Raw genomic sequence first — 27,726 nt, forward strand, 5'->3', positions numbered from 1 at the left:
CCTTACTCTAGAATACCAGTGCTCATTGTAAAGACAAAGGCAAATATTGTTATGTGCAGCCCCAATTCTTTGAAAATTGAGAACTTCGGGACATACATGGGGAGATACAGTTTAACTGCATGGTATGTCCCTAAGCTCAGTGCTTCGTCACCACATTCCCTCGTCCGGTGAAAATAGTCATGAAACCTCACCCACACACCTTTTCGTTCAGTGCTACCTGGGATGGAAGTATTTTTAGGGGTACCAATGAAGCAGCAATGTGACCTTAGAAGCATGTGTTAGGACAGCCTTTTCAATACTCATAGGGGATCTGAGAATTGTTTCCAGCATCCTTTGGCACTGCAAGGGATTATGTTGATAGAATTATGTATCTTAGATCAGCTGTGATTCCACATTGCATCTCTTGGGGGTTCAAGAGTTCACAGACTCATTAGGGATCCAGTCTGCTTTGCAGATACGGACCAACTCCTGCGGGCTTTTCTCATATCTAAATAACACATTACATAAATGCATCCTATGTGTGGTTTGTATGTCTTGCAATATAGGACCACTATAAGAGAGTTTGTACTGGTCCAGTAAACGCTTCCGCTGCGCCACCAGCAACAGCTCTCTTTGCAGAGCATTAATTAAGTCCAGTGCAGAGATTCTTGTTGCAGTACAAGGCTTCAGAGTCTCAGCAGCAAAGAAATAACGACACAGGGAAGCCTGTCTTTCCAAAGACAGGTTTATTGCAGAAAGATAACAGAAACACCTCCGGAGCTTTCGGACATTTTTGCTTCACGCCCCACACACAGAGAAAACAAACACTCTTTATATACTGAGCAACTTAACAACTTAACAACTTAACGAGCTTGACTACTTAAAGTCACATGACATTGCTAACTTGCCAGCGACTTAGGTTTCACACCCTAACACACTATCCATGACACAGGTTTATAATCACGAAGCATATGAGATACATTTGCAGATTACATTTGGCTGGAATGGAAAAACAATGGCTGGGAATTAAAAAACAATCTGTTTTGAGGGCAGTGGTTTTTACACATTGTCATGACCTGTAGCTACAGCTACTGTGTAGTGGAATGCTGTGACTCACAATTCCAGGTAAATTGTATTGTGCACTTGCAGTCTGTACCCTTCAGATGGGAGCCAATGAAATAAATCAGCTGTTCTAGGGTCAGTTAGGCAATTATCTCCCATGAGAGGGAGTAAAGAGTCTCAGTATTTGCCATAGCAACCTCATATCAAATTGATTGAAGAGACAGGAAAGTGGGCTGCAACCCTATACACATTCTAAATTTAATATAATATACGTTTGAGTAAACATAGATGGGCTCCTACTTTTCATCATTTTATGAATGACTGTTTGCACAATGAGGATAGAATAAATAGGATAGAATTCTGTCCTGGACAAATATTTGTTATATGAGTACAAAAGAGTACCCACAATATACACTGTGTGTGAGAGAGCAAGAGACAAAGCCTTGTGGGAGCTGGAAAAATGCAATGTCAAAGAAACAAATCTCAGTTCTAACTTGTAGAATTGTACTAACTTAGACTGCATGCAACCCAGTGAAGTGAGAAGCTTCTGTGTGCAACTGATTTGGCCCAAAGGTGCTCTGAGGAGACCACTTAAGTAGATAGACTTTTGCTGCCAGCTGAGGTGCAGATGGAATTTTTGACTGGGAATCCAAACCCCGTGTCTCACCTACAATATTCATCATGGACTGCACTGCAGGGCTCGTCAACTACTCTCCCTAAGCAGAGCTCCCTGTCAGCAATAGGGAATAATAGTGTATCATCAGACTGCAGGCATCTTGTCTACTATTCTGTCAGCTTCAGGCCAAACCAATCCCAAACCTATAATAAGGGTTTCTCTTGACACTTCAAAACATCATTATAAACCACTAAGAGCTTGACTTCAGTAATCCATGCTCAAGTTCTGTTTTAAGTTCTGTTATAAGCGGATGGTGCTGTGGTCTAAACCACTGAGTCTCTTGGGCTTGCTGATCAGAAGATCGGCAGTTCGAATCCCCGCAACAGGGTGGGCTCCCGTTGCTCTGTCCCAACTCTTGCCAACCTAGCAGTTCGAAAGCACACCAGTGCAAGTAAATAAATAGGTACCACTGTGGCGGGAAGGTAAATGGCATTTCCGTGCGCTCTGGTTTCCGTCATGATGTTCCGTTGCACCAGAAGCGGTTTGGTCATGTTGGCCACATGACCCGGAAAGCTGTCTGTGAACAAACACCAGCTCCCTCTGCCTGAAAGCGAGATGAGCGCTGCACCCCATAGTCATCTTTGACTGGACGTAACCGTCCAGGGGTCCTTTACCTTTATTTTACCTATAAGCAAGTCTGTTCTGGCCAAACCCCCTGCAGAGGACAATGCAGTATGAGAACAACAAATTCCATTTTCTTTGGAATTTGTATCAACTAAATTATGTCATCTGCTTTGTTTATATCTGTGTGCCTCTTTCTCCATTTCCATCTGAGAGAAAAAATAGAGGATGAGACACTGAAGTGTAACTGCCCGCTTTCCAGTCTCCTCCTTACCTCTTCTGTGCTTTTTTATTTGTCTCAGCTAACACTGGTGGAAAAATTAAAATCAGTTCGCATATAAAAGTGAACCTACGTAATCCAAACTTTCCAAAATTGTAGCTCTGTGAGGGGTTTTGTTGGAAGCCTCCCAGAATGACTGGGGCAGCCCTGTCAGATGGGCAGGGTATAAGAAATATATTATTATTATTATTATTATTATTATTATTATTATTATTATTATTATTATTATTATTACACAGCCATCCTTTGAGCTTCCTACTTCCCAATATTTTGCAATGCAGTTATCCAGCTAAGTAATGTGAACAAAAATGCATATACTGAGATAAAGTGTGCATAGAAATGCATAAGTTACTAAAATAGCATTAAGAATGCATTATATTACAGAAAACTGCTTTGCAAAAACAAGTATTAAGCTAAATCACATGCAGAAATGTATACATGGGGCGGGGGAATTGCGCTACAATGCTGGTGAATTTTCATGACTTCTTTTTTTTTTAAAAAAAAGCATTTATATGGAAACATGGAAAACTGAGCAGGAAAACAAGGAACTGACAGGAACGGAAATGGACAGATTTGCCCATTCCTACTCTCAGTGGGCTTCAGCAATGCTTTGAAGCCTCCAGGCTGTTGGGTCTCCTCTTCAATAACCACTTCCTTTGCCCCAACTGACTCCATGTTCTGTGGCTACTGAGCATGCTTGTGGCTGGATTGTGCTGTTTAGCTTACGCGGAACCAGCCCAGCCATTAGGTGGGGTGAAGCTGCCGCCGCCACCACTGGCACCTCAGGTGGCACCAATTTTCAGTGAGATCTTGTGAGGTTTCACTGGAAATCTGTGGGATCTTGCCGGAAGTTGGTGCTGGTGCCACTTCTCTGCCACCAAGAGAAGTAGTAGAGCAGGGCAGCAATTCCTGTTTCACCCCAAGCAGTGAAACAGGATGCCAAGGACCTGTGCCTGTATCGGAACTCACCCATGAGCTTTGCAGAGGGAAAGGTAGTTGAGAACATGGTATTATGCTTTTTTTTCTAGCAATATACTAGAAAATTATAAGATTGTTCACTTAAGAATTGCTTTCCATTTCATCCAAGCTTTCACATCAGCTTCCCAAGTATATGCTTTTTTCTTTTCATTTTTGGTCATTCTCGCCTCAGTTCTCTACTATCCTCTATTACCATAGGATGGTGTAAATACAGTTCTCAGACTACAATAAATTAAAACACAGGCCCAATTCAAACCTGCAGGGGGGGGGAAACCACATACCGTATTTTTTGCTCTATAAGACTCACTTTTTCCCTCCTAAAAAGTAAGGGGAAATGTGTGTGCGTCTTATGGAGCGAATGCAGGCTGCGCAGCTATCCCAGAAGCCAGAACAGCAAGAGGGATTGCTGCTTTCACTGCGCAGTGATCCCTCTTGCTGTTCTGGCTTCTGAGATTCAGAATATTTTTTTCCTTGTTTTCCTCCTCCAAAAACTAGCTGCGTCTTGTGGTCTGGTGCGTCTTATAGAGCGATAAATACGGTAATATAATTATCCTTCAGACCACCACAGGTAATGGGCTGCATATTTTTTTTAAAAAAAAAAAAAACATACCCTGCATACATTGGAGGCTAGCATGTCAAGGAGAAAGTTTTCAGACTAGCTTTCTTCCTGATGTGCTATCCGGGTGCAGCATTTTGTTTGTTTCGTTAGAAACACTGGAGAGCATTCAGAAAAGCAAATCATCACCTACAGTTTAAAGTGGTAAAGCCCTAGGCAAATCATATTGTTTGCTTTCCTTGAAAATGTAAATCAAGTCCATGACATTCCTGTTCTTTACAAGACTATTATTTGGCTTAATTTGTATTCATGACTCCCGTCTGAGCCTTAAAATAATGATTCCTCCCCCCCCCTTTAGTTCTTTAATGTACTAAGCATTTAAATCTCAAATCCAGTACGTGGCCCCATTTCTTTCGGTCTGTGCAAGCACATTATAAAGAAACAAATTTGTTCAAAACCATTTGGCCAACAGCACTCACCAGCCCGGATTTGCTTGGAGGTCACAATAAATATGCAGTTCAGCAGACATCAGAGCCACCAAAATGACAGGCAGGGGAGCTCTAGCCAAGAAGCAGCAAAGCTGGCTTCTTGCTTTCTCACATATTTTCCCCAGAAGCTGTTTAATCTAACAGATCCAACTTCTGTTTGAACGTAATCTGCAGTAAATTCAGAGGTGACCTGTAATTCATCTAACTTTGATTCCTAGCATTTCCTGAAGTGGGACATCTGATCATTTGAGGGATGAGGGGACAAGATAGTGCAACTTACGTTAGGAGCTAAAGAAATGGGGCAGATGAACCAAAACTGCAGTTGCCTCAAACTTCCTGTACACTTGAATATAACCATTTCCTATGCTCTAATTCCCTACACATGGGACATGGGTGGCGCTGTGGATTAAACCACAGATCCTAGGACTTGCCGATCAGAAGGTCAGCGGTTCGAATCCCTGTGACGGGGTGAGCTCCCGTTGCTCAGATCCTGCTCCTGCCAACCTAGCAGTTTGAAAGCACGTCAAGTGCAAGTAGATAAAGAGGTACCGCTCTGGCGGGAAGGTAAACGGTGTTTCCGTGCGCTGCTCTGGTTCTCCAGAAGCGGCTTAGTCATGCTGGCCACATGACCCGGAAGCTGTACGCCGGCTCCCTCGGCCAATAAAGCAAGATGAGCACCGCAACCCCAGAGTCGGCCACGACTGGACCTAATGGTCAGGGGTCCCTTTACCTTAATTCCCTACACAGCACAAGCAGAGTTCTGCCAGGCTAAAATATGGGCTATAATCATCAGTTCCTGTCGGGACAACAGTCTTTTCAGAACAGACCCAGGACCTTTTATGCTCAGGCACATCTTGGGTGCTCCAGTCCGCAGGTTTTTAGCATTAGCCAGTCATGGTTTTACTGCTTTCCCTGGGAAAATGATAACTTATTTTTCATACTCCAGATATAGCTGGATGTGTGCATAGATGCATGCATGCACACACATTCCACTGTTTTTGTCCACACTAATGGGAATGCATAACAAAACCAAATGAACAACGGAGTAATGAAGCACTGAAGCTTGATATTTTAGCATCTTGTTTATGCTTTTTTCATTAAGCCTACTGTACAGTTAGTGGTTGTTTTTTAATGTACGCATTTCAGTGTGAATGAAAAATCACTTTTAACACCACCACCACCCTACAAAACACTGCTAAATGTTAGCAATCAGAAAGAAAACCGTGAAGATGTGTCCAAAGGAGGAGGCTCAATTGGCGGAAACACCATTGTTCACATTGAAACCACATCTACACCTGCGCATAGTGGGCAGCTGCTCCATTTGTTTACTTTTGCGAGCTCTCCATACGGAAGAAGTACAGGGAAGATACATAACAATTGGACGGCAACTTCTTGTAGATGCTCCCTTAAAAATGAGTTAACAAAATGTGTAGAAGCATCCCAACACACTCACACAGCAATCCACATAGAATGGGGAGGTTGTGCAGGAGACCAGTGGCTGAGGCATGAAGAAGCGAGCAACGATTTCTGCATCAGCCCTCCAGCCTTACTCAGGAATGTTGCTTTGTGCATCCTGTTGGGAAGAACAGAGGCCATTGCATCAGATGTTTGTACCTGTCTATTTAAAAAAAGGATCAGTCTTGAGTGGAGGGCTGGACTGAGTCACCGGGTCTGCTCTCATCTTACTTCAGCCAGAATGCCTTGGGTGCCCAGAGGCATTCTGGGCTAGGGAAGATGGCGGCAGCTCCATGCACACAGCCTGGCACACCTCCTCTAAGGGTCAGGCAGTACCGAGAGGAATTGCCAGCACTCCCAGCTGCATCATCTTTCAGCAATGTTGCTGCTCCTCCTAGTCCTCACTGTGCTTCTGATGTGCCAATCTGAAGTTCAAGTTGCAGACTCTTGTTACTGGCCCTTCTCCTGCACATCTGACCACAGCCTGACAACAGATTTAGCAAACACAACTTTTCTCACCCAGCCCTCTTATTTTCATGCCAGGTAAGGTTTTTCCCTGGTATGCTTTGGGAAGAAAAAAATTGAAGCACCTTAACTGGAAGCCCCTTCATTTAGATCCTTCTCAGACGAAGGTGCATTCCCCAATGCATCTGCCTCTCGTATAAATAGATGAACAGGCTAATCTAGTTTTTCCTCAGAATTTTAACGTTCAAACCCACTTGTCATGGAATCATAGAATAGTAGAGTTGGAAGGGACCCCAAGAATTCAACCCCCTTCAATGCAGGAATCTCAAGTAAAGCATCCATGGCAGATGGCTATTCCAACCTCTGCCTAAAAACCACCAAGGAAGAAGAGTCCACCATTGACCGAGGGAGACCATTCCACTGTCAAACAGCTCTTACTGTCATAAAGTTCTTCCTGATGTTGAATCAGAAGCCATTGATTTGAGTCCTACCCTCCAGATTAGGATAAAGCAGACTTCCATGTGACAGCCCTTTAGATATTTGAAGATGGCTATCAAATCTCTCAGTCTCCTCATTAAGCATTCTTCATAAGGCTTGGTTTCCAGACCCTTGATCATCTTCCTCACCCTACTCTGCCCATGTGGTCACCCAACATTACAAGTTGTCACCCCCACCAGTTAACTCTTCTGCCGACAAGCACACAGAGTCCTATTTCTACATGTGTCATGCATAATACTATTGCATGCCTCCCCAATCTCCAAGAGGTCTGAGATTCCATGGATTACAGGTGCTTATCCAGGGTTCGTGTTTCCTTCTGAATAAAGGACAGGAGAGAATGTGGTGCCTTATGATCTATGGGAGGGATTCATAGCAGGGCCTTGCTTGCCCTAGAGCTGCAGCCTTGGATTCCAACAGAAATCTAACTGCTCTGACTCTCCCTGCCCAGCTTGCTGCTTTGCTTCTGGCTCGCATCGCTCCGCTCTCTGCTCTCAACTCTGCCTCTTTCCTTTTAAGTACCTGCAAGTTGAGGGAGGGGTTGCACCCATTTGTCTTCTCCCACAGAGCCCCTTCCTTTGTTCCCCTCAATGGCTCATCACCTAGGCCAGGGGTCAGCAAACGTTTTCAGCAGGGGGCCAGTCCGCTGTCCCTCAGACCTTGGGGGGGTGGACTATATTTTGAAGAGAGAGAAAATGAACGGATTGCTATGCTCCAAAAATAGGCCTGAGATGCATTTTAAATAAAAGGACACATTCTACTTATGTAAAAACACGCTGATTCCTGGACCATCTGTGTCGAATTTGGAAGGCGATTGGGCCGGATCCAGCCCCTGAGCCTTAGTTTGCCTACCCATGACCTAGGCTGTCACCTCACCAGGAAGCTAGCCTGGCTACTCCAAGAATTAGAAGTGGGGACAGGCATGCAGCCTAACCTCTCCCCCAAATTCCTGGCAATCCATCTCTGGCCTTCTAAAAGAACCAAGACAGGGTATTTGAATTCTAAAATCAGCCAGCCAGAGAAGAAAGTGGAAGGTGAAGAAGCTTCTTCAGCAGGATCTCCCATAGGTTCGCTGCCTTGATGAAACTTCCCTGATCAACACAGAAGTTTTATATTCTGATTTTATCTTGTGGACCACACTGAGACCTGCGGGTATAGGGCAGTATACAGATTTAATAAATAACAATAATAATAAAGTTACAGATAGGTAGCCGTGTTGGTCTGCCATAGTCAAAATAAAAAAATTCCTTCCAGTAGCACCTTAAAGACCAACTAAGTTAGTTCTTGGAATGAGCTTTCGTGTGCATGCACACTTCTTCAGATACACTGAAACAGAAGTTGCCAGATCCTTCTATATAGTGAGAAGGTGGGGAGGGGTATTACTCAGAAGGGTGGTGGAAATGGGAGATTGGCAGGTAGCTGAGATGAGCCTGTTGATGACTCTTAACGACTGTAATAGGTCTTACGGGAAAAGGCAAGGGGTGAGAAGGTGAGAAATGGCTAGTCATGTATAATGGGATAAGAATCCAGTGGCTAGTCATGTATAATGGCTAGTCATGTATAATGGGATAAGAATCCACCTTATCCCATTATACATGACTAGCCATTTCTCACCTTCTCACCCCTTGCCTTTTCCTGTAAGACCTATTACAGTCGTTAAGAGTCGTCAACAGGCTCATCTCAGCTATCTGCCAATCTCCCATTCCCACCACCCTTCTGAGTAATACCCCTCCCCACCTTCTCACTATATAGAAGGATCTGGCAACTTCTGTTTCAGTGTATCTGAAGAAGTGTGCATGCACACGAAAGCTCATACCAAGAACTAACTTAGTTGGTCTTTAAGGTGCTACTGGAAGGATTTTTTTTATTTTAATAATAATAAAGTTTTGGTGATGGTAGCTCTGAGCCTTTCATTATAGTTTTAAAGGACTTTGGGGTCTGCCAGCTGCAGGCTTTTCTCCAGCGCAAAATCTCACTCTCCTCACAGTTCTTCCTGTGGAAACAGCTGGAGGTGGAGCCTACTGTACAAAGGAAAGAATCGCACCTACTACTCCACACACCTTTGTCCAGGCCCACCTCTAGCACATGCTCCTGATGGGATGCTTCCCTAGGGCTGAAAAAGGTTCCCCACCCCATTTTACAAGAGCCTCAGCCCAGATATAACCATTCATAGTTCTCTGAGCCATATATTGTCCTCTCAGTCTGCACTCTACATGGGCAGAGAAACACATAGCTGCATGACAGAAGGAAATTCAGCCTGCGCTGCTGTTACATGCAGGTGCAAAGCAGTTACTGATGCAGGAGCCCTCTTGTATGCTCTGGTTATCTCCCGCTTGGACTACTGCAATGCGCTCTACGTGGGGCTACCTTTGAAGGTGACTCGGAAACTACAACTAATCCAGAATGCGGCAGCTAGACTGGTGACTGGGAGCGGCCGCCGAGACCATATAACACCGGTCTTGAAAGACCTGCATTGGCTCCCAGTACTTTTCCGAGCACAATTCAAAGTGTTGGTGCTGACCTTTAAAGCCCTAAACGGCCTCGGTCCAGTATACCTGAAGGAGCGTCTCCACCCCCATCATTCTGCCCGGACGCTGAGGTCCAGCGCCGAGGGCCTTCTGGCGGTTCCCTCATTGCGAGAAGCAAAGCTACATGGAACCAGGCAGAGGGCCTTCTCGGTAGTGGCGCCCGACCTGTGGAACGCCATTCCAGCAGATGTCAAAGCGATAAACAACTACCTGACATTCAGGAGACATCTTAAGGCAGCCCTGTTCAGGGAAGTTTTTAACGTGTGATATTTTATTGTATTTTTTGTTTTTATGGAAGCCGCCCAGAGTGGCTGGGGAGGCCCAGCCAGATGGGCGGGGTATAAATAATAAATTATTATTATTATTATTATTATTATTATTATTATTATTATTATTATTGTAAAAGCTGGCAACCCAGCTGTCTTAAAACCATCCAGTCCTGCCTCCTTTTTATAGCAGGGGTGGTCTGCCAGATTTTGCTGGACTACACCATTCCTGACCACTGGCCATGCTGGTTGAGGTGGATATAGATTGGAGTCCAACAGCATCTTGAACATAGCTCACATTTTGTAGCCTCGTTTTCTTTGTGGAGACATAAGAGTGCTCCAGCAAGACTTCCGTATGCCTTAAAACATTGGGGGGGGGGCAACCCCTAAAACAAGTTAATGAACATGACATTCTCAGAGGGAAACTGGGGGTTGCATAGTCTCTTTTTGTTTTGTTATTTGCAGTGCTACATATTTTTGTGTCACGTTTTCCTATATTCTGTTTCTGGGCAGAGGAATAACACAGAAAGCCAACATCTCTTCTCCACCTCCACCCTCACCCCTCTCCTTAGAAGTATGCTACTGTATAGGTTGACTTCATAATGCCAACCACAGTTTAAGCACAGTTTCCTACAAGCAATAAAAAAAGGATATTACTGATCTCTGGGTACCAGTAAACTCTAAAGTCTATGTTTATAAGGCTGTTTATCACAAGGATTTATACTGATTGTAAAACACTGCAGGTGGAAGTAATAAAAATATAATAGGCCGAGGCAGCAATTCTTACTTGGGAGAAAAACCCAGTGAGCTTACTTCTGAGTAGACATACATATGATTGCACTGTAAGGCAAGTGCTTATTCTTTCTTTGGCTATGCATTCTCCAAAAAAGACATGTCAGTGCACAAGTATATATGTTCTAGCCATCTGTTTAAAATGGGATGACTGTGTCAAAATAAATGAGGCTATAAATTACCATTTATAGGTCCTATATATATAATTTATAACAAAACCACATCCAGTTCAATTCATATGTTACATCATGCTTAAAAGACCCCTCAACATTGATTTCCTTGTATGATGAAAAGACCAACAAAGAATAAAAAGTGCCCAGTTTTTCTGAAATATTTCTAAAGTTAATTCTCTCATCTCATAATTGTTTATATCCATGTGCCATTAAGTCCCAAATGTTCCTCTTCCACTGCTCTATGGAAGGTATTCTATCTTTTTTCCATGCCCTCAAAATGTAAACCGGGCTCAGAGCAATGCAACAAATAACCAAAATCTGTGCATTTCTCTGAGCCTGGTGCCTTATGTGTTCCAAGAGCACTATTACCTTATTGAATTGGAATATTTTCTTACAGCTCCTCCAGGAAATCTGTTTATTGAGCATTCCTTGAGGTTTGATTGCACGGTGCTTATGTAGAGGTTAGGCTATGATTTTTCGAGAAGCAGCTATATAACAATGAGCATTGATCTAATTTGCTTGTGGGGCAGTGGCGTAGCGTGGGGGGTGCAGGGGGGGCCGGCCGCAACATCTGGGGGTTAGGGTTAGGGGGGCGCAAATCCACAGGTTAGGGGGCGCAAATCCACGGGTTAGGGGGCGCAAATTACTTGCCTTGCCCAGGGTGCTGACAACCCACGCTATGCCACTGTTGTGGGGTGTTTATAACTCTTCTGGTTACTCATTAGTTCACATAATCTTCTGTGCACTTTCCCCTTACTTTCATCATCAAATCCCAAAGTGGATTTGTTAGGCTAGGGCAACAAAGCATTTAATTCAGTTTAACTGAACAACCTAAACTTCTGATATGCACTTGAATCCTCCTGCAAAATAGAGACAGTCTGGAGTACCCTTAACTGCCCCCTCCCAATAATTAAAATAATCCCAATGTGTGATAAAGTACCATTGGCTTTCTTGCATCTCCAGCAAATATCTGTTAGCTGATCTATCTTGTGTATGACACCATTTATATATTACTTTATTCAATCTCTGTTTGAGGCTCATTGCCATCTGCCTGCATATAGAGAGCCTTATCTCACCCAAAATCTCCACATTAAATTATTTCTTCCAGTTCTGTGTAGTCCTCCATCCCTCTTTTGTACACTTTGGAAAGCAAACTTATTTGTCTTCTTTTTTTCCAGGCAGTAAAAGGTTTCCAAATGCTGTTAAATCTCTGCTTATAAATGCTCTCCTCATAGCAGTCTGTATATAAAAATCTGTAATTGAATTGCTATAGCTGAATGTACTCAGCTGCTCAGTTTGCGAGAGAGGGTAGATTCCTTTGCTTTGAATCCCCCCTTTTTAATATAGGGTGTAAGCAGAAACAAAAATTTAAAAATCCTTCCAGTAGCACCTTAGAGACCAACTAAGTTTGTTATTGGTATGAGTTTTCGTGTGCATGCACACTTCTTCAGATATGCACACGAAAGCTCATACCAATAACAAACTTAGTTGGTCTCTAAGGTGCTACTGGAAGGAATTTTTTTATCTTGTTTTGACTACGGCAGACCAACATGGCTACCTACTGGTAGGTGTAAACAGAGATTGTAATAGTAAAACTCTTCCCATTCATGTAAGTGTGAGGCGGCATTTGAGACCCTCTTTTCCTGAGATGGTCAATGGGAAGAGGTTTAGCAAACCCATGTGCCACAATACCGTCATTCCTTAGATCAACAGTGGATACTTGGGGATAAGATGGCACAAACTACAAAGTTCCTAAACTAGTTTATAGATTTTAAAGTATAACAGAAAGGGTGAAAGCGAGGTTGTGTAATTCACCACTTCAAATGAGTCCATCCTAACACAGATTTTCTCCTCTTGTGTTTTTTGTTTGTTTGTTGTGTATATTAGTACAAGCATTTGCTTGCAATGTTTACTTAGACCCTTAAACTCCTCTCAAAAATCGTAGCACAAGGGCTGTTAAATAGCAGATAGAAACTTTTAGTACATGCTTCATATAGATTGTTTTCAACCATTAAGATGCTAGCTATCAAGTTTGGCAATGATCTCTCATAACATGCATCAAGTTTTAAAACAGTGCAGGGTAGTCGCCATACTGTTTAAACTCCAGTGGTGCCTCTTACTCTTTAGTAGTCCAATTGAAATCCTTCAGATTGCAATGGTTTAAATTGCAAGCGATGTAACTTGATTTGAATATGATTCCCATCACTTCGGGAAATATGTTTGCCATTTGCAGTTTTGTCTGTCAGCGCAGGATGATGATGAAAGAGGGCACAGTACTGAACTTCTCCTTCTCTATGGCTCCTATTACAGGCACAGGAGCCATCTTTCAGTTTAGGATTTAACAGCCCTTTCAGTGTAACTGCTTACAGCTATTATTCCTCTACTAAGCAAGAATAATTGAGCCTATTAGATAAGTCACCATCCATCTCTGCTGCTGGTTTGCCTTGTCCCTTTGAGGGTTTTTTTTTCTTTTCTTTAATTTTTATTTATAAGTTTTCAGCTATACACTCATAACATTTCCCATTCTTATACAGTAGTTCTTTTGAACTTCCCACCCAGCATTCCATGACAGTTCTTTGCACATCTTAATTAACTGCATGTACAATAATACCTTAACCTTATTTTCCACCTTCCCATAAACTTTGTAATGTCAACTGCTGGTCAAAAGGCAACCCCTTCCTGGGATTTATATTTAAGATCTTTTTTTTTTTTTTTTTGGTAAATATTCCCCTAAATACTCCCTTGAGTTTTATTTCTATTGTGATTTTTCATGTGCTTCATTATTAAATCACTCCAGATGTGTAAACACAAATAGCAGAGATACTAGGGCATTTTTTTGGGCTTGGATGAAATGAACCTTGTGTGGGCAATTTATACCCCAAAGCTTGAATGTAGCAGCAAAAAATCCCCTGAGCCACATACCCACCTGCTTATTCATTAAGGGCAAGATGTATCTAAGGGCAGGTGGAGTCATATGGGATGAAGCAATCCTTCAGATATCATGGCCCTAGCCACTTAGGGCAGGGGTCAGCAAACTTTTTCAGCAGGGGGCCGGGCCACTGTCCCTCAGACCTTGTGGGGGGCTGGACTATATTGTGGGGGGAATGAACGAATTCCTATGCCCCACAAATAACCCAGAGGTGCATTTTAAATAAAAGGACACATTCTACTCATGTCAAAACACCAGGCAGGCCCCACAAATAACCCAGAGATGCATTTTAAATAAAAGGACACATTCTACTCATGTAAAAACACGCTGATTTGCAGACTGTCCGTGGGTCGGATTGAGAAGGCGATTGGGCCGGATCTGGCCCTCAAGCCTTAGTTTGCCTATCCATGGCTTAGGGCTTTAAAGGTCAACATCAGAATTTTGAGTCAAGTCCCAAAGCAAACAGGGAAGCAGTGATACTGACATGGGAGAAATGTTACACTTATATAGGAACAGAGCCCTTCACAGAAGCCAGGATCTCAGTTTGGGGTGATTACAAAAATCATCATGAGAATATGGTTGATTAGAATTGACCTTGGTTGACCCAGCTATGCAAGTGAAAAGAGCAGCCTGGCTTGTGGTGCTTGGTGCCTCACTGGTCCATGGCATCTCTGTTGCTGGCCTTCTCCTCACGGGAGTGCCCTGCTTCCACATTCCTGCAGGTCATGGAGGAACCAAACTCAGGAACTAAAATCAGGATATCTTGCTGTGGGGTGAGAGAGAGGGAGAGATTCCAAAAATAGCACGTTTACTAGATTTTTGTTTAACTGATAAGTCATTGTGAAACAAGCATGTTCTGTCTTTAATCAGCCTGCACACTTTATATTCCATAGATTATTGGGAAGCCTATTCAATACATCTTTCCCCATGCAAGGCTGAAATTGCCGAGGGACCCAAAGGACCACTCTGTTTCAGGTAAAGCAAGCAAGAGCATCTGGCGTCACAAGAATATGGATTATATGGCATGCAAATGAAGTATGAGGTGACTGTCCATCATATAGTAAGCAGTTGTTCATCTTGGATAAGTAGCAACACTCAATGAGAACAGAACATGATACATGTTAGATGCAGTGTTAGAAACTGAGATATGAAAGCGAGGAGCTAAATGGCACCTTAAACCTAGGATATGGGTTCTTCCCCTGCCCACCACCCTAATATTCTCAAAAGGGTCTTTTCTCCAGTCTTCAGAGAGTAGCTGGAAGTGGGGGGTGGGGTGGCAAAAAAGGTCCTCCTTTCCTTCCACTCTGCAGTTTTTTAATCTGAAATCTTAGGTGCAGTACTGCGCCCAGAGCTCAGAAACTGCTTGCCCTAATGAAATCCCCTGTTGCAAAATGCACCTAGAACAAGGGGAGTTACAGACATTGGTTAGGTGCAACAGTGCTTTATTAAAAAATAAGTTAAACCCTATGTAAATAAATAGAGAAATAAATACTTTAAGAACCATGCTTCTGGGGGACATGCAAATGACTGTTTGTCTGTGTATATACAGTGGTGCCTCGCAAGACGAAAAGAATCCGTTCTGTGATTCTCTTCGTCTAGCGGTTTTTTCGTCTTGCGAAGCAAGCCCATTGACGGATTAGTGGATTAGCGCTATTAGCGCTATTAGCGGCTTTTAGCGGCTTTTAGCGGCTTATCGGCTTATCGGATCAGCTGATAAGCGGCTTAGCGGCTTAGAAAAAGGCGGAGGGGAAAAACCCGCAGGAACTCGCAAGACATTTTCGTCTTGCGAAGCAAGCCCATAGGAGATTCGTTTTGCAAAGCACCTCCAAAACGGAAAACTCTTTCGTCTAGCGAGTTTTCCATCTTGCGAGGCATTCGTCTTGCGGGGCACCACTGTATATCAATTTGTCTCCATTCCCTCTTTTCTGTTGATTGGTTGTTTAAGCCTCCCTATTGTCAAGGCAGAGCCCTCTGGCCAGCTTAGGTCCCGCCCGCCCCCCCTGGCAACTGCATTGAGCTGCCCTCTCCCTCCACATAGGTCTGGGCGCCACAGCTGGAAGACTATTGCTGCAGCTCCCGCCTCCACTGGGAGAGCCCCTTCTTCTGTACACACACCCTCCCCCCTCCTTTATTTCATGGAGGTTTGTCATTTCAGCATATTTTTTGTACGTATAAACAACAAAAATGCAAAGTGAATAAACTAACACCTCAAGAGTTTAGGCCTCTGAACCAAGCCCTTCAACAGAATGTTGTTCTTTTTACATAAGCTGGTGGGGTGCAGTTCTGCTTCTTCTGAAAGAAAAGAGCTCAAACCAAACATGTTCAAATGAAATTTCAGATGATTTATATGATTTGCATATATTAGACTTTCTTGTGAAAAAAATATTAATATGTTATTTAAGTGCACTGTAAAACTAAATAATGATGATGATTATGCCTATACACTAAGGAGTAGGACAGAACAACCAATTCTGTTCTTTGTGTATTGAAACATGTGAATTAAGTTTAAATGCTAGTTATTTTTTGTTTCCTATGAAATTATTTGCCTATGGTAATGTGTTGCTGGAGATCAAATTCAGAGCTCAGTTAAAAACATGCTCAATTAATTGCCATTCCTCAAGCTTTGAAGCAACTTGAAAGGATTTTATCCAAATGTATAAAATTCCCTTTGAAATGTTGTTTCTCCAACAAGAAGTTTCATGATAATCAGGAGGTCAGAGTTTTAAGAAGATTTCCTGTGGAATTCATTGAGCCTCTTGCTTATTGCTGACTGGTTTTCTAGCATAACAATCAACTCTCTGAAGAGAGGGATAAAATAATAGAAATAAGAAATCTGCGCTTAGGTATGGAAATTCAAATTCAGACATTTCTGGCTACTTCTCACACCTCTCTTCTCACACTAAGGATCACTCTCCCAGTATATACACCTGAAGGTAGTTTATCATGGGAATTTCCTTTTTCCAGAACCACTGGAAACCTTCTTCTGCCCCAGCTGCAACAAAACATGTCTCTCTCCTATCAGCCTCTACAGCCACAGCAGGAGCCACAACTCTCCCAACAGTTTGACTTCACCCCCGAAGGCGCACTCCTCCGTTGTCCCCCGAGACAGACGGAGGCCAACAACTTCACAGAACATTTAATCGCACAATACATATCATATTTGGTTACTACCATAAATGTCACTTGAACACATTTGTCAGCAAAATATCCTCATTCGTGACAGAACAGGGGGAGACGGTGGAGGAGGAGGAGGAGAAGCGTTTTGGGCCCATGTGTGCCTTGTGTTCAAAAGAACGTGTGAGCGCAGGAGGGTCTGGAGGAGGTTTGCAAGTGTGTTGAGCTCGAATGGATGGAGACAGTATGTGCAACAACTTCGTGGGTGTGCTCACACTTTGCTTACCATGTAAAATGAGCTCGTCACCAAAAGGCCCATTTACATGGAGGTCTAATTTAAGATAAGTTCTGCTAGATCAGGCCAAAGGCTCATCTATTCCACTCTCCTGTTCTCACAGTTGCCATCCAGGCACCTATGGGAAGCCCAGAAGCCAGTCCTGAGCAGAAGAGCGTTCTCTACTCCTGTGGTTTCCAGCCACTGCCCTGCCTTCCACAGTGTGTGTGTGTGTGTGTGTGTGTGTGTGTGTGTGTGTGTGTGAGAGAGAGAGAGAGAGAGAGAGAGAGAGAGAGGGAGACATTGTACTCCGATAAAAACGGAAGATAACTTAAACGACTGCAAGCATGTGCAGTTAGTGCTGGAAGACAGCACTGAGCAATTAGCCTTTTATGACTTGATACTGTAATCACATTTGTGATTCTGGCTTTTATCTCAGGAATTCCCCCCCATCTACCCACCCCAAAAAAGAATATTGGGAACATATAAATTATAAAGATTGCAGGCTACATTAAGCATGCATTAATTGCTATCCTATTAGTACTTAGATTTCTTAATCTCTTTAGTGGAATAAAACTACCATTACCAATTTTGCTCAGATGAGAGATCGGTGAAATTTTATTCTGCTTTCTGGGAATATTCAGGGCTTTGACGTTCTTTTATGAAGCTTTTTTTTTATTAAAAAAAAAGCCATGGCTGGCGAGCAAATTCAAAGCTTGTCTTGTTTTGGCATCTCACCTTCTTGACATCAACCGCTTGCTTGTCTGTAGTTCACTTTGTATGATCATGGGCAATAACTAATAGACAAAGGATTACACAGCAAAACAAAATTTGGTTTTCTTACATCAGTGAGCTGACAGATCATATTAATTCTTGCATCACTTCTTCGTCTTTTGGCTAAGGTCAAGTGTAGTGTGTGTATTAGTTCTTGTACAAAATTGGGAAAAACTAGTTATTTAATGGTATTTACTATTTTACTGTGTTATTTATATTATTGTTTGTGTTTTACATATATTTGAGTACTTTAGTAGAAAACCAGCAAGTAAAAATGAAAATAGAGAAATATTGATCGCTACTGCTGCCTTTTTTCTATACATTTTTAATATGTGTGTGCTTTTTTCCCTCCTGGATGCAGGCAATGGACTTGGGATCCGAGTTGTAGGAGGGAAAGAAATTCCTGGAATCAACGGAGAAATTGGTGCTTACATTGCTAAGATCCTGCCTGGTGGAAGTGCTGAGCAAACAGGGAAACTTGTAGAAGGTAAAATACTTACCCTGTCTTGTTCAAAGCTATTCAGGAAATGTGTGCAGAGATCACTTATCCTTGAGGCGAAACAGAGGGAGTCCTGGGAAATACAAGACAGGGGATCTAGCCGTTCCTCAACTATGGGATGGAAGGCTCTCCCCAGAGAGGCTTGTCTGGTGTCAAGAGTACTAATTTTTGGCAGCCGGCAGAGGCATTTGAGGGCTCAGTTTTTTCTCCTGCTGCTTATTAGTTCACCATTTGGGTGGTGATTATATTGATGGAGTTGCAGAAGAGAGGTTTCAGTTGTTGGGAACTGGTATATGACCAGATTATGCTTTTAATTGTATTTTGTTGTATGAGAGAGAGGGGCGGGAGATTTGATGTAAGGTTGTAGAAGAATAAATAAATATTAAATGGTTAAGATCACCACAATGAAGTCCAAAACACAAAGAGCTAAGGAGATAAATGAATCATGGGAAATCAGTCCCTCTCTAACTGAGTGGGGGTCCCTCTGGGTGGGTCCAGGACATGGCTAAAATCTCTTTATGTGATGGGGTGGTCCTCACTGCCTTTTCTAAGGAAGGCCACCCTGGATCCAATAGTTATTGACAGCTGCACCCAGTTGCTAACATTATTATTATTATTATTATTATTATTATTATTATTATTATTAAAATGTCTATACCGCCCTATACCTGCAGCTCTCAGCACCCCTGCTGATTCTCCTTGATCTCTCAGTGGCCTTTGATATCATTGGCCATGCTACTCTATGGGATCGGCTTTGTGAGTTAGGCATGGGAGGCCCTGGGTTGCAGTCGTTCTGCTCTTACCTACATAGCTATTCCAGAAAGTAGCATTGGGTGACTTCCTTTCAGCCCCTTGGGAGTTGTTCTGTGGGGTGCCATGGGGTACTATTTTGTCCCCAGAGCTATTCATCATCTATCTACGAAGCCATGCAGATTGTTCACTGGGAGATTTAGCATACAGCTCCATTCCCCTGCAACATCTGGATCACGAGCTTCTGTGCAAGTCCTGGACTCATTAATGGGCAGGATAAGAGCCAACAAGCTGGACCTGAATCCCAAGACAGAAGTTTTGTGGGTTCCTGGTTCTGGATGGGCTGCAGTCCCTCTGAAAGAACAGGTACATAGCTTGGGGCTACTGCTTGATCCGGTGTTGTCACAGGATGTTGATTTGTCTTGAGTGTCTAGGACTGCCTTTTACCAGCTTTTGCTGTTACATCAGCTGCAACCATTCGTGGGCAGGGATAGCTTGGCAACAGTGGTCCATGCATTGAAACCTCTGGACTTGATTACAGTAATGAACTTCACAGGGGATTGCCCTTGAATTTGATACGTAAGCTAAAGCTAACGCAAAATGCTGCTGCACAGTTGTTTTCTGGGGCAAGCTATGGGCAACATGTGATACCTCTGATGAAAGGTGCCAACTTTCTCCCAAACTAGAATCAAGGTTTTATTATTGGTATATAATTGATGTTTAGTTCTTGCTGGATTTTATGCCTTAATACTGCTTTTATGATCCATATTCTGCTTTATATTCTATTTCTGTAGTCCACATTTTTATGCTGGCATATTCTTTAGTTGTATTTTCCTATTTTATTGTCAGTAGAGTTGTTCTTTGTCGATTGCAAGCTGCTTTGTAGAGGAAGTTGCTCAAAAAGCTGGGTATGAAAATAAAAGAATAGGTGTCATGGCAAAGGTTGGCAGCTGAGAACTTGCTCTGACTGTAAGCAATGAAAGGGACTATAGGCTGGCCACAGATTACATGTGCCATGTGAAAAGGAGCTATGTGCAGCCAAGTTTTAAAGGCTTCTTGGGAGATAAGCAGAGAAAGGTGGAAGAGATTGTTTTGCCACTTTGTGCTTTTCTCCTTCCATTATTTTTCTGTGTTTGCCTCATCTCTCCTTAGCAGCTAATTGTCCCTGCTAAAAATGATATTATAACTATCAATTACCACTGAACTGTGTGGCGCTTTTGGCCTCTTGGTCTATTAAGGGGCAATTGCACTTTTTTAAAAAAGTTGCCATTGAATCCAATGTGCTAGCAAAATCTGGAGGATTCTAGCCAGTGGCGTAGCGTGGGTTGTCAGCACCTGGGGCAAGGCAAGTAATTTGCGCCCCCTAACCCGTGGATTTGTGCCCCCTAACCCTAACCCCCAGATGTTGCGCCCGGTGCGCCCGGCCCCCCCTGCACCCCCCACGCTACGCCACTGGTTCTAGCTCAGGGTATCTTTAAAGATTTTTTATAATTATATATTAGAGGGTCATTGCATACTTTTAGTTCTTCATGGTTCCAAAAATCTTCCTTTTATCAAAGAGACTGTTTCTTTGATTCTTTCACAGTTCTTAGAGCATTGTATTCTATTAATAGTGTGCTGGTCTTGGTGGAAAATATAATACATTGCAAGCTACTGTGACAGAGTCTAGTCTTAAGGGTGAAATATCTATACTCTTTTCTTCTATATTTTAAGAATCAGTCAGGCAGAGACATCTTGCAGTAGATTAATGCAAACTGTTTGATGAGGCATGTGGCTTTAAAAGATCGGAACATCTTGATATTTGCCAGTAGAACTATTCCAAGAGGATAGGTAGCCCTTTTAGTCTCTTGCATCTAAAGCAACAAGGATTATTGTGGCACCTTAAGAACAAATACATTGTGCATAAACTTCACAAGGTGCATGAGGTCATCCAGAATTATAGATAATAATTTACATGGTATGTGTGTGTGCAAATAGTGAAGTCAGAAGGAAATGAAAATATTGCAGAAAGAGAAAAAGAGTATTCAGAAATCAGTACAGTTCGTTGCTTTATGCTTCATTGTTATTTTCAGCAACATTTTGGGAGGCTGTTGCTAATAATGAACAGACTCAAATGGCTTGTTGGTCTGTCAGTATAAAATTACAGGTTTTTTTGTACCAGCCAAAACATTGTTTTGTCCCATTCTCTGGCTAAAGAAAGGCTCTCCTGCACGTACTTGGGGCTCCTCCCCACTTTGCTTTATCCCACAGTTTTCTCTGTTTGTCCCATGGTTTCTAGGCCACGGGTCTGAGAGCTTTTTCCTTTGTCCTGCCGCTTTCCCCAGGAAAACCCACAGTTTTGCTGCTAAACTGAATCAAACGTCAGTCCACAGGCATCAGTCGGTCAAAACGACTGACGTTTGTGCCGATTCAGCAGTAAAGCTGTGGGTTTTCCCAGGGAAAGTGGCAGAACAAAAGTACAACCTGTTGGACCCGTGCCTGGAAATCACGGGACAAACAAAAGTGTGGATGAGCCCTTAGAAGCCTTATATTGTCTTTTGCTGCAGATCTCAGGATGGAGCCTTCACACTTTTTAAGGAGTTTCAAGGCTGCGTTCAAGTGAGCCCTGGCTTCTAAACCCCCCTTTAAATCCATATCAACAAAAAGGAAAGAATTCACTCTAAAACTCACCTACAAGTGGTACCTAACACCAAGGAAGCTAGCACTAATACACCCAGGAACCTCACCAAAATGCTGGAGAGGGTGCACCTCCACAGGCACATACCTCCATATGTGGTGGGAATGCCCCAAAATCCAACAATTCTGGACAACAGCCATAAAAGAAATATGCAAAATAATTAAGCAAGTATTACAAGTCACCCCAGAACTGGCCCTACTGAACATCTTCCAAGACAATAATGCCCATTTACACCACAAAGAACTCATAACCCACCTACTCTCAGCAGCCAGAAACATCATAGCCAAACACTGGAGAGACCTGTCAGGAGTAAGCATGGACCAATGGTACCAAATAGGATGGGAAACAGCCCTACTAGAAAAATTAACCAATAAACTGAAACTGACACGGGGACAAATAGAAGAAGATACCTTCACCCCGGTATGGCTCCCCTTTATCACATACACAGCCCCACAAGACAGTGACAAGAATCCACCAACAGCATACGAATCAATGTGGCTAACCTGATCCAAAACATCTGCCAACCCCACTCACACATGAAAACAAAGTTCACCACAGCCAATCACAAACGAACAACCACACCCTAGGCCAGGGGTCAGCAACCCGCAGCTCCGGAGCCGCATGCGGCTCTTTTACACCTTTGCCGCGGCTCCGGGGCGGATACTAGCGAGGGGAGGAGGCGCATTGTGCTCCCCACTGTGGCGGGCGCTGTACTGGCTGTGAAGTCGCATGGGGGCGGTGCGTGCGTTAGTCACACACTGTCCCGACGTCACCTTCCTGCCCGCTGTCAGATCGCGGCTCTGGAGATATATTTGTTTTAAATGTCGCAATGGTTTTGCGGCTCCCGTTTTTTTTTCTTCGGAATCAGGTCCAAGTGGCTCTTTTTGTTTTAAAGGTTGCAGACCCCTGCCCTAGGCCAACCGCAACCTCTCTCACCACTAAAGGAACACAAGTGAATAGCAAAGAGAACCCTGCACAAGCGACACTGACACAAAACCCCACACATACATCAAGTAAAATAGAAACATCACCACCCCACCCCACCCCACCCACCATTCTCCCCTCCACCTCCTTCCCCCTTTTCTTCCTAAAGTAACACTAATGTCTCAAGAAATGAAACTAATCTGCAGAAAATGTAACTTGAAAAAAGAGACATTGCACATACTTTTGTAAACCAAGAAATCTTTAATAAAAATACATTTTTTTAATTGATCACTGATTGGCAGATGCATGCATCAAAAGATATTACTAAGCTGGAAATCTAGCTGTGTGTGCAGTTTTGTAATGTTATGCCTTGGTGTTCCAGAGCTGGGTTTCCCAGCAATTACTGGTTAACAGTCACAAAATGAGCTGCGTAGTTGTTTGATTTTCCCAGCAAGGCTGAAAAGTGATAGAGTTTCATATTGTAGGAATAATCTTCTTCAGCCATGTGTTTGGTAGCCCCTGATCTCTGCCACAGCCCCATCAGCCACATAGGGCAGCCCTCTATGTGACGGTCAGCTTGGCAAGCCACAATACACAACTGGCAGGTTGCATTTGGCTCGGTGGGTCGCATATTCTTCAGATGAGTATCAGGCAAAATTTTAGCCGGTTTATTATTTGCACCATATCCTTTCTCTCACCCTCAGTTTTCATTTTGTCATTTGGCTGGCTTAATTTATGACTGTACTAGAACGGGACAGGGAGGAATTAGCTCTGCTCTAATCTCCCAGTATTTGTCTTAGTGATTTATAGAGCTGCCTTTGCTCACTTTCCCTGCTCTCCTTCTCTGTGTACAACCAGGGAAGAGCCACCCGTCGAAATATCTCTGAAGTGCAGGCATGAATATGACTCCCAGAAGAATCTGATGGTTATCCAGCTAAGTCTCCGGGCCCAAAGCAGATTGCATTATAGTCACGGGGAAAACATTCTCTCGATCTAAAATCCCCCCAGAAGGAGTCTGAAAACTGCTCTTGCATTCAGCTGTAAGTTTTAATTAATTGATACAGCTGTTAAGGGGTGCAGTATTAACATTCTAGTAAAGTAGTATTTATTTTCATATTAAGAAAGGCAATATGATGGCTATATTTAGATTTAGAAATCCTGCGTTGCAGGGGGTTAGACTAGACAACCCTCGCGGTCCCTTCCAACTCTACAATTCTTTGGTTCTTTGATAACCCTTTCCTCCTCTCTAAGAGATGTCCAGAAAACAGGAGGAGTTGTGTTAAACTGGGCACACTTGGACCTGGCCTATTCTCTCCAGAGTTTCCAAGAAGAGGGGAGAGGAGCAACTTTTCATATCCATTCTGGGCTCATCTGGGCTCACACTTACCTTTTGTCCTACTCTTTCAAGGCTCAGGTCCACACTTAAAAGCTCTGTGTCCAAGCAGGTTTTTGCTTTATTTGCTTATTTATATATTGCCCTAGAGCTTTCCTGCGAAAGCCCACTCTTTGGGGCTCCATCAGAGCAAACATCAATTCAGGTTTTCCACAGAATGCCATTTGCTCCGTTTGAGCTTTGAAGAGCAGGTTTTCACAGGGAAAGCTCCAAAGCAACAAAAAGGGCACTCAGACATGGAGCTTTGAAGTGCCTGGAAAGATCAGAGGAAAGGTAGGTGTGGACAAGCCCTCTGTCTTGCAGACAATGTGTCCTATGTTTCAGATGACAGTCCTCCCTTTGAAGGGCTGTTAGATAATAGTCCTCTGTATGAAGCAGCCCTCTGTTTGGAGGGCTCTTTTGTTTAAAGATGAACTAGCATAAGAATGGAGAGCAGACTAAGCAGCCACAACAGGTCGTGATTTTAGGGATTTTTCATCTCTTGGAGCTTCTGTCCATGGTAAGGAAAACACATAGGCAGGCTGTTATGTGACTTATTCCTCACAACAAATGGAATCCTAATGGGGAACAAATAATTTCACATGAATGATGAATCAGAAATTACATCTTTGTCTTTCTGACAGCCTAAAATGATCAATACTACTGCTTTAGTGTGATCAGCATCAGCATCAACCTTGCCAAAGAGGAAAATTCCTGACACTGCAATGGAATATGTTTATGTTTAAAAGAGGCATTTAGGGACCCGTGTGCCAACTTCCTCTTCCATAATTAAATAAATGATATTTATGAGGCTGGCACTGCAATCTTTTGCACATTTTACACGTGCATGGGAGTAAAGCCCGTTTGTCGCAGTGGGACATGTTTATGTACAGGATTTCACTGCATCCAAACAACCATTTCATGCCACTGTTGTGGTGAATGGCGGGCCATGGCGGAGGAAGAGAAGGAGGCAAGGCGGCAGAAGAGGGGCATCCGGGATTTCAAACAGAAGGCAGGGTGACTTTTGTGAAACCGGGATGTCCCACTCAAAGCGGGACTGTTGGGTGGTATGCTTCTGTCCTCCTCTGATGGACTGGAACTTGTGAAAGAGTTATTCTTCATTATTTCTGAAGGCTTTCTCAATCCATTTTATCCATATTTTACATCTCAAAGGTTATTTAAAGGCACTTAAGTCTATGGATATTAATGGGACTTGAGATCCCCCTGCATTCTTCTTGGAAGCATATAAAAGTTTCGTTGTAGAGGATGGAGAGTCATGCCTGTGCTGATACAATAATTCTTCTCTTTCTAAAAGGCTAGTACCCAACAGATGGAACTAGAAAATGGGAAGTTTTCTGTTATAAAAAGCCATTAAAGAATACTATGAAATTAACAGCTTATGTAAATCAATGTATTAACAAATATGTTAAATTCCAGCTTAAAAGCAAATTTTTATTTAATGCCTTCAGCTGTTCCCTATTATGGATCCTATTGTTATCTCTGCTGCGGTTTTGGTAAGGGAAATTAGTTCCACAGAATTAGATAAAGTATATCTGAAGCCGATGGAGGAAATAAATCAAGACATTTGTGGGAAAGCTGCATCATATTTTCTAAGTATAGCAACTCACCGGATGATTGAGATGTGTTATTATCTAAAACTGACTTGGTTTTCAGTTCCAAAACTTCCCTCTTTCCTTAGCATAGAAAAAAGCCACACATTTGGTATGTTAAAAATGGTTTACTTTACTCTCTCCAAAGGTCAAGTTCATGTGCTTTTTGATACAGCATTCAGAAAAAGTTGTGCAGGCACTAAAACTTGGCTTAGCTACAGTGGTGAATGCTCCTAAGATGTTGGAATAGGAACTCAAAAGAGGCTTGTTAAAGTCAGAGCTTAGAGCAACCAGCTCAGACCTCTTTACACACTGAGCTTCTCAGGTAGACAGAGAATGAACAAAAGTCTTGGTTACCTTCCTCTCAAGGTGAGAGGTAGTGACCTAGCTAAGCCTGGCAGGACAGCTTACTCTATGGCATTAACCCCTTCATGCGCTACTCAGACTTGAGCATGTTGGTTATCCCACAATCCCCACTCTTCCATTTCAAATCCTGTAACATCTTATAGCTGTCCTAATGGGGATGAGCAGAACCTTTTTTATCATTGAACCGGACCACAGCTTCTGTGAAAATAAAGGAGAAAGAATCCTAGGCACTTATTCAGAAAGATGGGAAAGTTTTAGTGGGAGGGTGGGCTGGGCAAAGAGAATCTGAGGAAAATAAACTGCCATTACCCAAAAGACAAGAACAGCAATCTTTTGCATCAGCTGCCTCAACACTGTCAATTTTTTCATAAATCAACAACTGCTTTGCATTTTCATATTGCTTCAAGACATCTATGTCAAATACCAGAGTCTCATCTTTAAATAGGGCCAGATATTAGTTGTCTTGTGCAATTTTAAAATAAATGACTTACTTTCCCCCCCTTATAACGGTAGGTAAGAGATGCTTAAAGTTTTTTAAAAGGAGGAAATGAATTGGAGTGGTGATAGAGATTCCCCAAGAGAATAATAATTAATTCTTATTTTATATTCTGATTATAACTCAGAAGTACTCCAAGGAACAACAAAATTATTTCTGCAGAGAGCTTTATGGTGATATGCCCAAGGAACAGCAGGTCGCCACTTGAATAAAATAGATGTTGAAATAGCTACAGAGAACTCTGGATTTATGAGGCTCCTGATTAAAATACTACAACTTTTTCCTAAGGAGATGTTCATTAGATCTGAAATGAGTATTCTCAGTGTCCCTTGATTTCTACCAGTCTAGAAGTTCAAAATGTCAGTGCTGTGCAGCCTAAGGTATTCCAGTGGCGTGGGAAAGACCCTAAAGGTTAATTCTGGATAGATGAAAGCAATCACCAGGCATTGTTATGACATCAGATGACTGGCAGGTGACTGGCATTGATTGATTGATTGATTGATTGATTGGCAGGTGAGTGGTCCTGCCCATCTGTCAAAGTATGCCCTTGGGGCTGGGGGAAGATAGAACATTATCCTGTGAAATCCAGAAAGGTTCCCCACCCCTGGATTATCACATGCTGTGGAAACAAATATCTGATGAATTTATGCATTGCACCCTTTTTATAAGCTTCTCAGGGGCATCTTATTGACCCCTGATTGGGCATATTCACATCCCCAAACCTAAATGGGTTTCATATTTAGTCCCTCTTCCCAGGAAGCCCTGGGAAATGTAATCTTTTGAAGGCCAAGGATCTTCTGGCCTGGTCTTTTCTTTTCCCATATTATGGCAGGCAATTGAAAAACTGATTTGCTTACAGTAATTCACATTTTGTTTTCATATGTGTTTATCAGTTCCTTACTTAATGGAAAAACCTGCTGTGGCTATGATTTCGTTTTGGTGCAAAAGTGAGAATGCTGACTGTAAATGCTGGATTTTGTTGACTCTGCTTTAAATAACATCAGTATAGTGTGTGAAAGGAAGTGTGAAAAAAGCATTTAAGGGTAGAAAAGTGGCCTAGATTGCTAGCGAGCAGCTTGTCATGCTTTCATGATATAACCTATAAAGGTTCAGTTTGCAAACTAAACATCAATAACACGTCCATGGAATTAGAGATGGTTGTGATCTGTCCCTTGATTTCCACTAGT

At 42.7% G+C, this 27,726-nt stretch overlaps 1 protein-coding gene across 6 annotated transcripts in view; it reads left to right on the forward strand.

Moving 5' to 3' along the window:
* Positions 1-27,726, forward strand: part of PCLO (piccolo presynaptic cytomatrix protein) — a 239,349-nt gene that overhangs the window by 154,710 nt on the left and 56,913 nt on the right. For 5 of the 6 annotated variants that reach the window (XM_081191441.1, XM_081191442.1, XM_081191443.1 and 2 more), the window contains exons 9-10: positions 14,577-14,658; positions 18,207-18,332. In XM_081191441.1, coding sequence (XP_081047567.1) covers positions 14,577-14,658; positions 18,207-18,332 — 208 coding nt within the window. Of the gene's footprint in view, positions 1-14,576; positions 14,659-18,206; positions 18,333-27,726 lie in introns of those variants that run through there. The other variant, XR_014007552.1, reaches the window with a different exon arrangement.

The sequence above is a fragment of the Podarcis bocagei genome (genome assembly GCF_964188305.1).
Source record: "Podarcis bocagei genome assembly, chromosome: 4".
Lineage (NCBI taxonomy): Eukaryota > Metazoa > Chordata > Lepidosauria > Squamata > Lacertidae > Podarcis > Podarcis bocagei.